Raw genomic sequence first — 17,790 nt, forward strand, 5'->3', positions numbered from 1 at the left:
ACTGGGAGCTCGCGACGGGGTCGAACCCGATCCAGAGGTACAAAAGGGGCGCGCGTCACGACGCCCTGTCATTCGCCGCGAAATTTAATATACCTGGACAACAACGCGCCGGCACTTAGCCGAGCTGTGCGTTTCATCAACGAATTCCGACCGGATTTATCGCGATTCCGGAGGGTGGCGTAACGCGGACAATGGATCCTTTGCTCGGACCACCCCCGGCTAGGTATAGCCACCCTCGTGACCGAGGTGCGGTTGTGCGCGGTTAATAAGGGACACGGGAGAGAGTGACGCTCTCTGGTAGCTTCCGCGACTCGTACGTGCAGGCGTACCAACGTCCACCTTCGCTCGCGAGCCAACAGCGGAGATACAAAGGGGTAGAGCGAGGGAGACGTCGCGACGAGTAGAGCTACCTATGGACACCTATATGCGGGTCATGGCGCATGTCAAGCCCGAGAGGGTGCGGCAGAGAGCGGTAACTCGAGGACTAACCCGCGCCAGGGCGGATCCATCCTTTTCTACCCTCGATTATGTTTTCCGTTGTGCTCGACGCGAGCTGATCCTTCGCAACGCGAACGCTCTCCCGCCTCTCTTCATCGAAAACCGCGTCCTTGCTTCGAAATCTCGATCTGTCCGCTCTCGTCCTCGACACACATCCTTTGTCGCCGTCCACCGTTCCCCGAACAATTCGATCATCCACCATTTCTACTTTTCGTCGCGCCGTCCCGCGACGTTGCCCGTTTCGCGATACGATTCTTCCCTGTCTCCTAATGGTTCGTCCCCTTTGGCTTCTCTCGAAGCGCATTTCGATTCGCAGACGGCCACTCTCAACGCTCCGTTCGTTCTCATCGAGTGACCCCTTCGATTTTCTGGAGCTATCGAATTCCTCCTCGCGGTATCTCGTTTTAGTCCCTCCACTTCGCTCCTCGGCATAGCAGTTACTGATGTAACTCGACTGCAAATTGAAATTCGATTAACGATACACGTTGGAATCGAGAGAAGGGATCGGCACGAGGTCCAACACGTGCCCCTCGTTTAACGTTACGCGGTGAAATATCGATTCGACTCGAGCATCTGCTTCTCGGCTCGGTTTCTTCAATTTTCGCTGATTTCTTCCAGGCACGTTCACCCCCAGGTAGAAATCGAGCCGTAAAGAGATCCTACGTTACGATAGCGGACCTATGTCCGTCGGATCTACCGCGGCAAATCCTCGTGTCACAGGTGCCTCCATTCAGCTTATCCCTGCAGCTCCGCAGACGGGGGTTGAAACGCTTAGCAAACTGGTATCGCTGGATACTCTTTTCCCACGCTCGTCCCCTCCCTCCTCTTAATTACCCTCCTCCCGCGGCTTCCGTTCGGAAAATATCTGCGATTACCCAGCTTCTTCGCGAACTCTAAGCTCCTTTTAATCTCTCTTATAACAGTCAACCCGATATCATTACGGATTTTGTTTCCCACCGTTTTCTCTTCTGTATCGTTTTGAGAGACACCCTTGCTTTCTTTTCCGGTCTGTTGCTTCGAATGGAAAAGATCGCCGTTTTAACTTCTTTAATCGCCTCGATTTACCGCGTCTGTTACTTTTCTAGGTCCTCGTTTCGAATCCAGACGGAGAAAGGGGGCCTTGAAATCTGGTTTATATATTCGCAGCCGTGCGAGTTGATTGAACCGAGTCTGGTCGATTCGACGATCGTAACCTTTTGAACCGAAACGAGATTTCTTCGTAACTCTCCGAACTTTTCTTATTTCGAGTGACGGAATCGTTGCTTTAAGACACTACGACGGGGGATAACTTTCCGCGCCCCGTCGCAATTGAAAAACGACTTGTTTCCCCCATCATCGGCTCGATTGAGATATTACTTCGAACTTCCCCTCTCGAAGTTCTGTGAATAAAAGTTCCGCTTAAATTTTACATATTTCGTCCAATAACCCTTATATTTCGTTGACGCGGGATTATGAAATTATGTAAATTCCCGTTTGTTCAAAAACGAGTCCGCTTCGAGAAGTTTACAAATAAAAGAGAAAATCCTATTTGGCAAACAGAGCGGAGACCGACTGTAGGAAGGGAATTGCACCGCCTAAGGGCAACGCATGATCGACCTTAAAAGTCAAGCGCCACCGTGCACTCGAAACTAACTTCGACAAGTTCCATAGCCGCGTGAAAGTTTCCATGGCATTCGAAGAGGCACGATCGTCCTAACAAATTTCTTTACGCGCCAATTGCATTTTCTCTGGTAAAGAATTTAAAACACGGTTGACTCTTGACTGGTCTTCCTTGGTACACCTCGATGGTCTCTGAAGTTTTATTAATTTTCTTGTAATCAACCGCGGCTTCGAAGAGCTTAAGAAACATCGATCTGTGTGTTCTGGGGGGGATGGTGAACGAATTAATGCCGCTTCTTCGACCAGAGTCGAATACATGGCAAGCATTTCATTATTGATAGACATTTAACCTCGTTCCCTGGGTATAGCCAGTTTTCCGTCCGACTCTGTCGAAAGTAATGGTTTTCCTTCCCGATGCAAATCCAGAGCCTTGGTACTATTTCAGAGCGAGTCCATTTAATGGTAATCGAACGGTAGCATTGAAACATCCCAGCGGCGTATCAATTTCGAGGGAATGGCATTATGGTACGGCAGCGGGGCTGCGCTAAAATGCGCTACGGTCACTTTCTACGATTGCTGCGGAGGCATGCATGCATGCACAAATTGAACGCAGCTAGAAAATTGGATCGAGTACGCCGCGAATTTGTACGAACCACTGTGCCGCTTTTTACACGCGAGCCCATTCGACGACCTGTTCCGCTTCTTAATTATCCGCACGCGAGACACGGGTGCAAAATGTTAGTTCGAAAGCGCGGAACCGGGAGAACGAAACGCGAGGACGAGCTGGTATCGACGAACCGATCGAGGGCAATCTCGCGGTCCCGGTTTCGCCGCTTTTAACGACCACCGGAATTGTCGCTGGTCATGGCATTTTCGAATTCGTTCGAATACGGAGAATCGTAAATGGTCGTACTCGTTTGAAATGCAGTTTTTACATACTCGAAATGGTCAGTTTCGAGTCGCCTGGATCATTAGTGACGGACGAATTCGCCGCTGAGTGATTCGGTTCTGTCGACTGTAAATTTCGATGGCGAACACCGATTCTTGCGCAACACTCGAAAAAAACTGTCGATCGGCCCGTGAGAAGATTTTCAGGACACGGCTCTTCTGTATGAAATTGCAGTTTTTCGAGCGTGGCGAACGATTTTACGAGCGATATAGCCCCACTGGCGACATCAATTCCGATGAAATGTTACGGCCGATAAAAAATCCACTCGTACGTTCGTGCCTCTCGACTCGTTCAAATTATTCCAGCCATTTAATTGACCACTCAAATATTTAGGCACGAAAATTATGCTGTTATATGTTTCTCCTCGGTTTTTCGATATTTAATATTTGGTAAGTATGGAACTCTTTCGAAACACCGGGATCGGTTTGGACCAGTCGACTATTTCCATTCCATAACACGATCCAGACGTTCGAAGACGTCATTCTCACTCAAACAAACCCATGAATCATCTAAGACTTTTCGAGTCTTCAACGTGGACGAGGTTCGAACCTGATAATTTATCTTCGTAGTAGAAAAAACTGGCAAAGGAAACGGCACGTCATACGTTTCTCTAATTATAGGAGGCGTTGTAACCCTTCGAGTGTTCACTAAAATAACCGAATGTGACGAGAAATCGTCTACTTCTCTGCGTTCACATCCTGCGAATAATGCGGACAAGTTTCGTTCGGTTATCAAAAATTGATCAAAGTCAAAAGCACAATGCAACTTGGTAGGAATGCATCTGCAGCCACTTCTAAACTTTCCTCGTAAATATTCATTTGTTACCGCGTAACCCGTCGTTTCGCGGGCACTTGCGACGAAGTAAATTGTTCATTCCAAGTTTCGAAAATTGCTCGAGCACCTAGCAGACTATGGGTTATGAAAGGGTTAAATCCTCGAGCATGTAGAACGGGGCGAAATTTATGGGTGTAATTACTGCGTTTTGGTATGACGTACCGCACGATCAATCGATTAGTGGCCGCGCGACACCCTGGAACACTCGACGCGTATTTATCTATGCGCGTTCGAGTCCCGCGGTCGAATCGCGGCTGTCAATTGGTGAACGCGTCCTCCAACTCTGGTTCAGCGTTCGACGCGTTCCCGTTCGCGCGGGAAAAAGAGCAGAGTGGCCGGAAAAATCGGAGAAAGGTGGAGATTTACGTCGAAGTCCGAGCCTTGCCTCGATGATATTTAGGGACCCTGCTGCTGTTGACGTGGGATTATTAAACGAGTTTACGTAAGACTCGTGACAGCGTCCTGATATCGGCCCTGTTCCTCGCGAGCTCCATGTGTGCAGTTGACTATCTACTTCTGAAATCCACTGCAAAGTGGATTTACCATGGTCTGCCATCTACTCCTCTCTCTCTCTCTCTCTCTAACTCTCTACTGAAATTTCATACATAGTAACGATACAAAATTGAACTCTGTCTAGAAAATTGATCGCGCGCAAGATTAGTTATAGGAGGTCCACTAATAATTCCATTTGGAAGAAACGTTATTAACCTCTAAGGTTTTAACGTGTCCTCAATTTCAATTAATCCATTAATCAGTCTCGCCGTCGATTCGCCCTGTTATCACACGGTAGACAGCAGCCGGTTGAATGTCGCGTTATTTATAGATGCTTTTTCCGATCGATCCCGTGTCCCGCGCCCGCACGCATTACTCTTGATTAATTGGACGCAACGGCACGTGAAACTTGATGGATATTTACTTAATCGTGACGAAGTACCGACGAAGGGACGCGCGCCGTCTCGTCCCTTCGGTAATTCGTAGCCGTGCACGTCGGGGCATCGGGTTCCTGTGCCGAAACGACCCCCGTTCCACGATAAATCGCCGATCGCGACGTCTTCACCTTCTCTTCGATTTCTATTCCAGTCGGTGGTTTTATTGTTTCGCCACTCCAACGGAGGCGAATCGCGCGTCGCGCAACAATAGGATAGACGAGATCCTTATCGATACGATGTCTTCTGGACTCGAGGAAAGAGTGCCGTTGTCTCGGCGAAATGAGAACGGCCGGATCTTAATAATGTAAATCGATTCGTAGACGCGATATCTGTACGATAAATTCGCAAGAAGTAAAGAAGAGCCAGCGCGGAGTCGCATTATCTTTCATTGCTAATAACCCTTATTTGCTCGCTTTTTCCCTTGCTCCGCTTTATCCTTGCCATTAAATACCGGATCGATTAGTCATTACTGAAACATAAAACGAATTCGAATAACCGATGGGTAGATATTTCCTTGAAATATCTGAAAGGTCGGGCGTTGTAATGGCGTGTACAAGGTGCAACATATTTCTGCGAAACTTATACTAATTTATTGGGAAACTTTATAACTTCGATGTAAATTAATCTGTACATTGATACAGTCTCGAAGGAGAATCGAACCTTTTCCTGCTGCGATAACTCGCAGTTTTGTTGCATCAATGCTCACGATATCGCGAAGTAGGTATTGTTCGGCAAGGTGAAATAACGCTACACCGTGGCGCACCCTAATTTGTTAGTTTTCCGGCTCGCGCTGACTCGCGACAAGGAAACCAGCTCGAATTAACGCGAGCGCATCCATCACGGTGCAACCTGTTTGCGCGTTATACCAGCGACAACACGTATGCGCCAGCATCCCGCGGCGAATGGCGAACCGGCTGGTTTTCTAGACGTTGATCTAATTCACTGGGGCGAACGTCGGGAGCACGCGTGTACCCTCCGTCAGTCGCACGCATGCACACGCTCGTTCTTGTAACGACGTGACAAATGCACGCCCCGAGAAACCCGTGCTCGTACACGGCCAATAGGGCGTGAGGTATGATAAAAAAAAAGGAAAAAAGAAGAACGGGACGGTGGGGAGGAAGAAATTGCAGGAAAAATCGCGGCGCTGCGTGCTCGATGCTGGGAGTCGAGAGTACAATGACAAACGAGCCAGAAAACGACAAGAAGGGAAAAGGTGAGGTCGGATGACTGAAAACCGTGCACGTTCGCATGCACCGCGTGCACCATCGATGAGAAGATGTATCGAGCCAGGGAACAGGGTCGTTTCTTTACAGCTTCGTGTGCGTTTGCGTCTCGAATGAGATGCAAGATAGCCCTTTGAAAATTCTCCACCCTCTATCGAGCTACTGTGAACGATTCACTGGGGTAGAAAACGGAGTGAACTATTTCTAGCGTATATATTCGATTCTGCGAACGCATCGCACCGATGTTCCCTGTAAAATCGTTACTCCTCGTGGTCTGCGACACCCGCGTCCAGTTGAGGATTCAATAATTGCAAGTAACATTCTCGTTGATCTACGATATTACCAATTGAACGATATTTTGATTAAAAAAGGCCAACCAACCCATGGAAAAAAGTTTTGCGTTGCATTATTCACGTTATTACGGAGCTAGTATTATTCGGCCAAAGATGAACGCATAAGCGAACTCTGACTTTTGCCTATCAGTGTTCCATCCTTCCATTTCATAGCGCAGCGTAGTAACGTTCCCCTCAAAATCCTAGCTTCTCGCAAACGGTACACCCAGGCTTTGTCAGATTGCACGTTAGTCCGATAACATTTCATCGGATCACGTCAAAAGGGAAAGGTCGATGGAAGTTTGCAGCGTCCCTTCCCTCGTGTCCACCCCGCCCGAATCGAGCGTCGAAATTTCAGTTTTTGTCGTAAATAAATAGAGGCGGAGGACGTCGACGTGGCCAAACGGTACACGTGGATCCTCAGTCAATACACCCCCGTGGAATCCTTGGTCGGGGCGAACGAGAAGGCTCGCGAGCGGTCCTTCGCAAGCCTCCGCCCGGCTGAAAAGTTTACAGAGCGCTGCTGATATTCGCTCGCGTATCGATCGCAGCTCCTGGCAGGATCTATCGTTAATCGCAGTCGAATTGTTCCGTTCCTTGTTCCTTTTCCAGCCGCGGGAATACGATTACCATGACAGATGAGACGCGCCGCGCGAATAAACCTGCCACGCCACCGCGTGTCTCTCGTCGTCTCGCTTTGCTCCGCGTATTTTTGGAGTAGGCGATCGCAGGGTGAGAAAAGGAATTGATGTCACGGCTCACGTAAACCTTTCGCGCGTGCCTCGCCGCGGCTCGCGTTTTACGAGTTCGTCGCGGCGTGTTTAACGCCGCCTGTCGACGACCTGTTGGAGCGGGACCGTTAACAAGCTGGAGGAAAAATTATGGCCCCCATCGGGATCCCGTGCGTTTCTAGAAATACACAGGTCGACCTGGATCCCCCGAGAGACCACGGCAGCCCTCGTGGCCGGCCGAAAAACGCCCGCTAAATTTAATTCCTCCGACCACTCCTTACGTCCTTTCATTCGATTCGACCGTTAACCTCGACTTCGCACGGATATTCCATAGCAACCACCGAATCAACATCGTTCCTCTTACCTGCGACGGTTATTCAAATCCCTTGCAACGTCCTGGGACCATTCGTTCGCCACATAGCGTCGTTGTCGAAAGGCGATCGTCCAAGGAAGAGAGTGGTGGCCCGCGTCGAGGAGGCGAAGGTCGTTCGAGCGTTCTTCCGGTTCTTGCGGTTGCAACAAAGGAGCCACGTGCACAACGGGTAGATCGCGGACGATCGGGGCAGCGGAAATTGGTGGATCGAGGACGCGAACGGAGCGTGAACCGTGTTCGTCGCGACGTGTGGACGCGTACTGCTCGGGAGACGCGGGCGGCGCAGCCACTGGGTGTCGCGACGACAACGAACACCACCACGACGACCACGACGCCGACGTCGGCGTATGCTACTAGCGGTCGGTGGTCCAGGGACGGAAGGCGGCTGCGCAAGCGCTCCTACGCTCCCTTCAAGGCTGCCCGTCCGATTAAATTAAAACTGGACTCTCACCTTTCCCTCTTACTCCCCCTGTGTTATTCTTTTTCGCCCTTCGTGGCGCGCGCGAGACCCTCCCACGTTCAGGGATTTCGAAGGTTGCCCGGACAGGGAAGCTGGCAACCCCTGTCCTCGTCGCGCGACGGAGATTACCGGTTCTGAAGTGGTCCTTGATCACGCTGGAATCATAATCTCGAGTAGCCGCTCGCCTACTTTTTTCTGGATCCTGTTGCTTCCTCTTTGGCACACGTTCCTATGATTGCGCGATGTTTCTCTAAACTTAACGCGAGTGGTTAGGGGTTAATACTTTTTGACGCTTTTTAAGGAACTAACTGAGAAAATGACGGGACGGATAAATTAAAAAGAAAACTGCGAGGCGTAGAATTGCCAGTACTTTCCCGATCGTAAGCCCTCCCGCGTCAATTTTCTCCCGTTACGTTCAGAAAATTCACACGTTCCGCGCGATGCGACTCACCGGGGGGCCACAAACTTGCTCCAGGCGCATTTCCCAGAAATTTAACGACGCTATTAACTTCAAAGATACATTTCGTAGCTACTCCAGGGCAACGAATCTAAAGCTAATGTAAAATTCATGAGAATGCCCCGTATATCTTCTAAACGAACGATACAATCATATCTCCGTACCAACAGCGATATCTCCTGGACCGTTTCCTCTTTACGTTGCCCCAATTTGGGGACCCTCGCCGAGACAAAGATCGTCCGTCGGACTTGGAATGTTCCCGTCGCGAGATCTCGACCCGATGGACCAGAATGTCTCGACCGCCACGTTCCGTTTACATCGCGGATAACGATAATCCGTGACTTATCGATTTCTGCTGGCCGCGATCGCGTAGTCGACCGTGGTGGGCGATGTCGCGCGATCGCGTGCTCGTTGATAGGAACCGCGAACGCGCGTTGGCACCCCATCGTCGCGATGATTTGCACGAGACGCGACAGAAATAGCGGTAAGCGAGCAATCGTGGGCATTTTCGTCGCGTGCAACGAAAGACACTTTGCGTTCGTGAAATTTTTAACGCACAACGGAGCTCGGCGTGGGTTGGTAAAATGCACCTTGTCAAAGTGTACTTTCTATTACCACTTTGCTCGCATTTCATTGCTAACTGCATTTTAGGACGTTACGTGCGTGCTCTTTCTGTGTTTTTTATTGATATGTGATAACATTGGAAAGGAATGAGTAATGGTTATTTTAATATCATATCGAATATAATAAATATGCTGTAAAAAATTGTTATAGCAATACTTGCTTTTGGATCAGGCTGTGATTAATCGCGACTTTTTTCTCCGGAAAGCAAACCAAACATTTTGGTCGCAGGAAGTTAGCTTTATAAATATTCATCTCTTTCGATAAATGGAGAGGAAATTTGTTCAATTTTTAATATAACAGCGATGGAGTAATGGAAGTAGTGAAGATTAATGGATCCAACTTTTGTTAAGTAACCGTAACGATTTTGAACAAGTAGGATTTTCGAGCACTGAGACACACGCTGATAGAATTGGCCAGACCGTCCACGAGATTTCACAATCAGATCGATCGATTTAATGGCCCGTTAAATTAGATTTACCTGCGGTAGCGAGGTATCGTCGCGTTAAGTAAATAGAGTCGCAAACGGCGGACGTGAGTCACTGAGAACATCGACGGAAACGCTTTGAGTACCCAAGTTCCTATTACTAAGTCTAATCATTCAACCTTACGATCTAATACCTTTAAATCTCGACTTAACAAAATGACCGTGGCAAAAGACTGAAATACAATTGACGTACTAAAAAAAGAGGAGACTAATGAATTCGAAATAAAGTCGGAGGTATCGTTAACGTAACTCGATGTCATCTTTGATCACGTGATATATGACAAACGCTAAGCGATTATTTCAAGTCGACAGTAACGATAAAAACCAGCGACGCTGGAGCCTTCTCAATGGGGGATTCAAAGACCGTGTACTCGACTCGTTACTTTGTCTCTGTCCACTGTTCTTGCGATTATTCATTCAAAGCTGGACAAAAAAAACGACGATAATTTATGTCTGAGAATAATTACATTAGCTGGAGACGCTGTTTCACTGATTATACTCGGCATCCTTCTTGTCCTCTGTTTCCTCGTGCCGGTAAGAAACGCTTCAACGTTTGCGAATCATCGGGAAGCATTTCTTTAATGGCCACTTTCGCAGCTCGCCCTTTCAAAGGGAGTATCGCGCCGCCTCGATCAAACTTTGTTCAAGATTATCACTCGAGCCTTTTTTTTATCGGGGATGAAAAGTTCCCGAGATCCCGGTTCATCTCGATAAACTAGATTCTCCTTAAAATATACGGCCGTCAAAGCGTTGGGATTGAGTTATGGGATCATTAACTGACTACTTCGTACGAGAACATGCGCTGGAGACATCAATTTCCGGTAAATCTCCGAGAAATATTGCTCGAAGCAACGCCGATGCTACCAGCCACGCATTTTTCCACGGTGATGCAACGTGTCGCGTCCAATATCGAGTGGAACTACTGGAAATCCAACGCTTTACAGCTTTCTCGATTTGCCTCCGCGGATACAAGTTTCCGTTGTCTTTCTTTCAGACCACGTTTCTGTTATTTCGTACGCGATTCATAAATCTACATTTCCCGGAATAAAGATAGTTATTTCGTGAACGAGAACCTCCTGATGAAACGCACGTGTTTTATCGAAAACCTCTCTTTAATAATCGCGCACTCGAATGAGAGATAGAGAGAGAGAGAGAGAGTGAACTGTACAAATATCAGGCTGTGCAAACACGATTTGTAACCCCTCCGATTGCTACGAGATACTCCATTTGTTAATTACTTTTTTACGACCAAAGTCGCGCAGATACTATTTATAACGATGACCTCGCGGCACTGCTATTGATTTATTCGATAAAGACTTTTTGCGCGACGAATGTCGGCTGCTTCCACGTAATGAGGTCGTCCCTGAAAGAAACTTTTGTTAAACGATACAGAATTTGCAGTAGCACCTGTCGAAGTTGGACTTCGATCACCGTTGAACGTCCTGTTTTCTTCCGTTATTTATAGAAGTAGGCGACGCTGATGGACAACTATTACGTATCGATACGTGTAATAGCTGCAAGGAGTGTCGATAACGTTTTACAGTAATATTCTCTTCAATTTACGATACACTCAACGACATTTTTTATGCCTCCTACCAGCAGCAAAGTTTCCTTTCCCTTCATCCGCAAGCGTAAACTTTCATCGCTACAAATTTATACCGACAGACCATCCCTGTTTATATTTCTCAAACGGCACGAGAGTCCCCCTGGTCAACACACTGGCGAGAACAGTAAAGGGAATTAAATGTCCCTCTTCAACCTCCTCCTTCTCCCGTTTACTCAAAATGTCGGACCATGCAAAACCAGTCTCTCCTCTCTCATTGTTCGTTCGAGTACCACCGACTAATCTTCCCTTAACGAGAAGTCGAATAAATTGCCGTTTCCCGCCGTAACAAGGCTGAAGCTATTCTGTTATACGTCTATTATGCACGTGTCCGACGTCACTTACGCCAGCACGCGCGGATGCGCAGGGGTAATGGGATGGAATTTTCAGGGAAGGTTAACCGAACCTCCTGGAAAACTCTAATCTCGACGACATCCTGCTCGCTCGATGTGCTCTGGTGCCGATTCGCGAATATGAATGCAATCATCGCGCGCACCACCCTTGGACAATTGGTTCCCTTGTGCGGAATCCGGCGAATTTACATGGAGGATTCGTATCACGTTACAATCGATAGATATCTGTTCAAGCCAGCTCGTGCTTCTAAAATTCTCTCGGTGTGACGTGCGATTTTTCGTGAAGGTCTTTCTTTTCAGATGAAGAAATTTAATATTATATATTATTATATATATAAATTTGTTAGAAACGAATAGCTTTTCACGTTAGAACCATGGTTGAAACCACTGTGCGACGTATCAGCAATCTCGAGGAACCACCCTCCGTAGAAGATATAAGAAAAAAGGGGATGCTTTCAGCTTGGTGCTAATAAGTTGCGAGAAGCTTGTTCTGCTCTCAACACGACGCAGTACTACACATTATTAACGCGAGGAAGATCGTTAAAGAGTTGCAATCGGCCAAGCTTTACGAGCTACACTTTTCATAGCGGCGCCACTTTCCTGTCAGGCTGTTCTTCCGTCGTGAACTTAGTCATTACTCTTCCAGCCGTTCGTCGGTGGTCTCCGTAATTTTCCTCGCGGATTCTCAGGCAAGCGGAGCATCTCGTTACAGGTGGCACGGGAAGTTTGCTCGTAAACCGTATGACACCACCGAGAGCAATATGATCAAGAATCCGTCCTGCTGACACGGCGAAATTAACTTCGAACGTCCATGTGAGAGCTTGTTTCTCGCAAAAAGACCGCGTCAGTTCGTGATCCAACGTTTGGATCCACGTGCCCTGTCTCCCTGCTCGTACTCGCATACAGGCTGGCGAAAATCCTGTAAATAATCGCGGGACGGATTCGTGCTCCATCAGGCTCCAATTAGAGCGTATGAATTGCCCTAATTACAGCACCAATGAAGCCTAATGCCACATAATTTACCGCACGGAGACGTCTGCTTACCGGGAATTTTCGAATTTAATTCTGCCGCGAATCAGCCTAGGCATTCAAGGCATTGGTGTAACGCTAAATATATTTAAACAATGACGCGCATCACGCGTGACGCTGAAAGGAGCGGATGGTGTCTGCTACCAGGAAATCGTCCTTAGAAAATAACAAGCGCGAAGTTCGAGGTTACGCGTTCGCGGCACACTTTCAAGCCGCAATTTAACTATGAATAATTCACCCGCGGAGTGCAGAAGTAAATTCATCGCCTTATACGGATGGACCTGCGAGAACCAGTCCAGACGTGGATTTACTCTTGCACTTTACCTCGTGAATTATTCAAGCCGTGGATTACCGTGACGCCGTTATTCGGTCAGCGTAAACATTCGTCGGTGACACAGTCACAATAACGACGATTGAAACGAGCGATCATTCTTCTGTCGTTCGACAGAGGAGCGGAAAAATCGTGACGTGGATGGAGCTTGTACGACGTAACGAGCAGCCGCCGCGTACATCGTGGAGATTAATCAAGGAACAAGTTACGTCGATACCGACGAATCGTCTGGCGTGCAGAAATATCATCGTGCCGATACACGTCAAACCGTGTACGACTGCCACTCGACGTATCTACCTACATTATTGCGAACAGTGCGCCCGGAAACGTTGCTTATCTACGAAATTATCGACGTCTCTGGCCTGGACTCTGCACAAGGGGGTTGAACGCTGTAGGTACGTTTGAACGGGCGAACCCGGTGGAACAATGTTTACGAGACGCGTTTTCCTCTTTTCGTCCTGGCACGCTACGCACGCACGTTGCTCGAGATTAACAGCTGTAGATCCCGAGAGTGGTAGCGTTTACGAGCGAAAAAGAATGGCGCAAGGGTACGTTGCTGGGACCGCAAAACACGAATGGCCGTCGATGCGAAGCCTCGAGCACTGTGCGATCCTCTCTACGAGAATCGAGTTAATACTCGTTTTATTCGTGGGTCGCGAGGCTAATGAAGCATTCAGATTAGATGACAGATAGTTTGGCAATCGACGAATCCGGGAAACGAGAAGGGAAGTGAACGAGAGGAGAGAGGCAGGGGACTGGATGGAAATGGGACAAAAGTTCCACGGTTAATTATAGAAGTTGATTTTGCTCGGCCTTTGATCGTTCATTTGCGCAGGACAAAGGGTGTCGTGTAAAGAGGCATTAAGTATAGAATTTCGAGGAATCCCGTAATTTTACTCGGATCGGATTATTAATCGCACAATCTGAACGGGTTTGCGAATATATGGGCTGTTCGCGCTGCGAATCACACGTTCGTACTGCTTTCTATTAACTGGTATTGCGCGAACACGTTCGGTGTTGCCCCGGAATTAATCCCAGGTACCTTGCACACGATAACGAACGGTTCGACAACGATGTACCGTGTCAGAAATACTTGAACGAATTTAATTGGGAACTGCGGCACGTTGTATATCAAGATGACGACACCAGAACAGATCCGCTATTAATAACTGAAATTAGCAGTTTTAAAATCAATAATTTCTTAGCAGACAGGAACTACATTTGTGTGTATATAGTTGTGTACATGTTTTACCGTGAAATTTCAATGTAAAGGAAGAGTTATGCTCATGGTATATGTCTACACTATAAAAATGAATGAAATGGAATGATAAAGTAAAAATAAAAGAATGAATATATTCCTCAATCTCATTTTCATAAATCCCGCAAGCATGAGCTTGAAAGGCCAGGTTTTACTTTTTTCTTTTACGACCCATTCTCTTGGGTCATTCTGTTCTTATCACGTTAACTATATACGTACTCATTCGTCTACTAATAGAATGTTGGCTCATTGAATCTTGCCCAAGTTAATTCTTTTCAAAAAGGTAAAAGGGACTTTTATAAGGAAAAATAAATCAAATCATACCTCGTGCGCTTTCTGGATTTCAAATGTTATTGGTGGAGAGAAAAGTCGCAATGAACCAATCAAAACGAAGCTTTCAAAAGTGACGTCACAAGCAAAGTCTGATGGGTAGTTTCTCGTCAGTTTCAAACCGCGTGGAAAGACGTGTGAAAGCGTCATTTTTATTATAAAATAATGCGTATATTAACACGAACGTTTCTCTAAGATTTACGGTGCCATTTTCTAAAAATATTCGTGATTGAAATCGGGTATCTATGAAAACTTTGGAGTTTACGCGAGTGGTTGTAAGTTGTATAAGAAAAACATGACAATTGGTGTGGTGTCGCGTCCTTCAACACGTCCTCTCACTGTTCATTCGTACGAAGAAGCAGTATATCCTACATATCATCATTTATTCGTAAGTATTGAGTGTCAATTGTTTAAGTGATATGAATGAAATATTGTTTGCATGTGTAATACATACTGTACAATTTCGATAATACTACTTAGAAGTCATGTAAGCTTTACAAAAATCATTTATTAGTATAGCAATAGGATTTTATCTCGTATGTGTAAAAGCACTCGTTATAAGAAACTTAAAGAGTACAGGTCAAACTATTAAAATAACTAACCAAAAATTAGATACAATTAATTGAATTTATCATTCTATCTAGAACGCATGTAGATATAAGTCGTGGTTCCATTATTTGTGCATAATTTATCGTAATTGTATCATCCAATACTACTTCTTCTTCCTCTTCGGTAACTGTGAATTTCCCAACGGGTACTTGCACTTCTGATATACCATCTGTAGGAAAAAATATATCTTGGTCGTAAAAAAGTTCACGGATGAATTTTATTTGTTTGTTTGTATGTAAGTCATGTAAAAATCACGTACGGGATATTTTAAGGGTATATACTGATGTATCGGAGCAAAAAGAGATAACTTCTCCCACAATAAAATCTGATACTTGTGGCGTGTAATCGGCTCCAATTTTCAACATCTAAAAATTGTAGTTTTATGCAAACATATGAGAAATAATGTGCTATAAAAATAGCAATATTCATAGTATAGCAATATACTTCTAACTAGTATTTCTGATTTACCTTGAATGCTATAGTATCTTTTAGCTGTGGCTTTTCAGTCATGACTTCAAAATCTTCAATAAGTTTATTTAATGCTTTTCGTTCCTTAGAGACTGTAATAGTTGTTATACGCTTTAATGCTTTTTCAGAGGAAGCATTGAAATGGGTTTCTTCATCGGACATGTTCTCTACTTTGACCTCCTCCTTTATCCTGGTATTTGTAAAGGTATGTGGAACAGTACTTTTACCCAACGATAATAAATTGGCAAGTTTTTGAGATGGCTGCTCAGTCGTATCAATTCCATTTGCTACTTCTGAATGTGTAATTTGATCCTCTGTAATTTCCCCGCTACTTAAATTATCGAAACGAATATGTTTGCCAGAAACTATACAAGAATTTATAATCTTGGGCTTTTTTAATTTATTTTCTTCTTCATTTGCTACTAATTGCTCGGCCTGTGCCTTTTTCTTTTTTTTATGCCGAACTCGTTTCCTTTTTGGATATGCCATGATATTTTCTTTTATATTATGCTCTTCTATTATACTTGTATCTACAACTTTCGATTCCACTATACTGCTTATTTCACTATCTTCTATTTCACAAGACATGGTACTAATTTCTGAAGACTCTGAAAATGAAAATGATCCTTTACATATATACATTTTATAATTAGACTTCGGATGTTACGTCAAAGTAAACATCCGCAGTTTACTTATAGTATTTTTTATAAGTAAGGTACTTCCACCATGTCGAAAGTTGTTGGTAGGAGTATCGCTGGATATTATTTCTTGAATTGGGCTTGATAACATAAGTGGAAGATTAGTTTGTAACTGTTTGTGATGAACAGAATTTCTAGTCCTCTCCGATTTTATGGAACTGTTTTCTGCCTCCTGTCTCACTCTGTCTTCTTCTAAGGTTACAATATTTACAGGTGAATCTAACTCATTTTTTAGTCCGGATCCTGGGGAAACCCTGTAATGTTTTTACATGAATATAAATAATACGATACCTTTTTTTGTATACATTCATTGGAAAAAATCTCACAAGATCGTTTCATTCTCTTTTAGAATACGTATGTCCTCGTTAGGTGGTAAATATTCAGTTTCATTCAGTAGCAAATGGAATGGCTCTTTGATGTTAAATAACCCTGTGATATGATGTTTCATATGAGCAACTTTTAACGTTTTCGTGCCATCGATAAAAATCCAACAAAAACGACGCACATCACTGTAGAACTTGCATAAATCGAGTTTAATACGAAAATTCGACCGGCTCATCTTAATTTTTATGGTTATGTTTCATTGGTGTTTACAAAGTGTGTACCTACTCTGCGATGGCGCGCAGTGCATACACTCTTATTGTACTTGCTATATTCTATATGGACAATGTGTTGGTTCAAACTTTTGAATCAATCAATTTTATACATTTGAACAGTGTGTGGGAATATTTTAAAATAATTTTCAATACATTCTTATCGAGGATGTAATAGGTGGATAGGTAGTTACAAAAATGTAATAGGTGGATAGGTAGTTTGTTCTCGTCGATAACTCTACCTTATTTGTATCTAACAAAGTTCGACCGCAGGTAAAGGAGCATAAAAATGGTCCTCTGAGGTGTAATGATAAAAAAAGTGCAGCTTTTTCAAGTTGCTTTCTACTTTGACTATTCTTGATACATACTTGAGCTGAATAAATACACGCCATTAAGTGATATTGCGTAACAGTGTCAATATGTTTTTAAATTCGATTACATATAGGAGGAATTTATCGTGTGTCGTGGAGTAAAGTTTTTTAAATGGGAGTAAAACAAGACGATATCTTATGGAAGTTGAATATGACATCCATATTTTATTTAATTTCTGGTAATGCAATGATACAAAGTCAAGGGCTTAAACTACTCGATAATCTGTCACCACATATTTCAACCGGAACTACGCTATATAGAAATAGTCACAGTCGTATTTAAGTATGGCTTGACCAGAAGTTCCATGTAACGTAGATCGTCTATCGTTCGCATTGTTAAATTGTTAAATTCCCGTAGTTTGATATTTGCTCGTTAAACCGACTGATCTAGATAACATTAATCTAAATAACACGAAGTAAATGCGGTTGCAGAGTTCAGGTAAATACGTGATTTCAGCAAAGGTTTCGCCTATAATAGAGAATTCCTTACGATCGGATAGCTGCGATTTCGAATTTGCGTTTTCACATTCAAATAATTGTTATCCTCTGATCGTGATGTGCGATACCTATTTCATCATCGTTGAACGCGTTAAATTACCTGGCTGACCCGCGGCTCTTGCTGCTTAATTATGTGTACTTTATGTAAAATTATAC

General features: G+C 44.9%; 1 protein-coding gene across 1 annotated transcript; it reads right to left on the reverse strand.

Annotated features, from left to right (window-relative positions):
• Positions 1-14,929: 14,929 nt before the first annotated feature.
• Positions 14,930-16,885, reverse strand: LOC143426161 (uncharacterized). The gene is made up of 5 exons (XM_076899378.1): positions 16,499-16,885; positions 16,200-16,426; positions 15,475-16,082; positions 15,266-15,371; positions 14,930-15,175 (listed from the first exon to the last, which is right to left on the reverse strand). Exons 1-5 carry the CDS (start codon positions 16,729-16,731, stop codon positions 15,006-15,008), a joined length of 1,344 nt encoding a protein of 447 aa, XP_076755493.1. The 5' UTR covers positions 16,732-16,885; the 3' UTR covers positions 14,930-15,005.
• Between the last annotated feature and the right edge of the window lie 905 nt (positions 16,886-17,790).

The sequence above is a fragment of the Xylocopa sonorina genome, chromosome 8 (genome assembly GCF_050948175.1).
Source record: "Xylocopa sonorina isolate GNS202 chromosome 8, iyXylSono1_principal, whole genome shotgun sequence".
In the NCBI taxonomy this organism is placed as follows: Eukaryota; Metazoa; Arthropoda; class Insecta; order Hymenoptera; family Apidae; genus Xylocopa; species Xylocopa sonorina.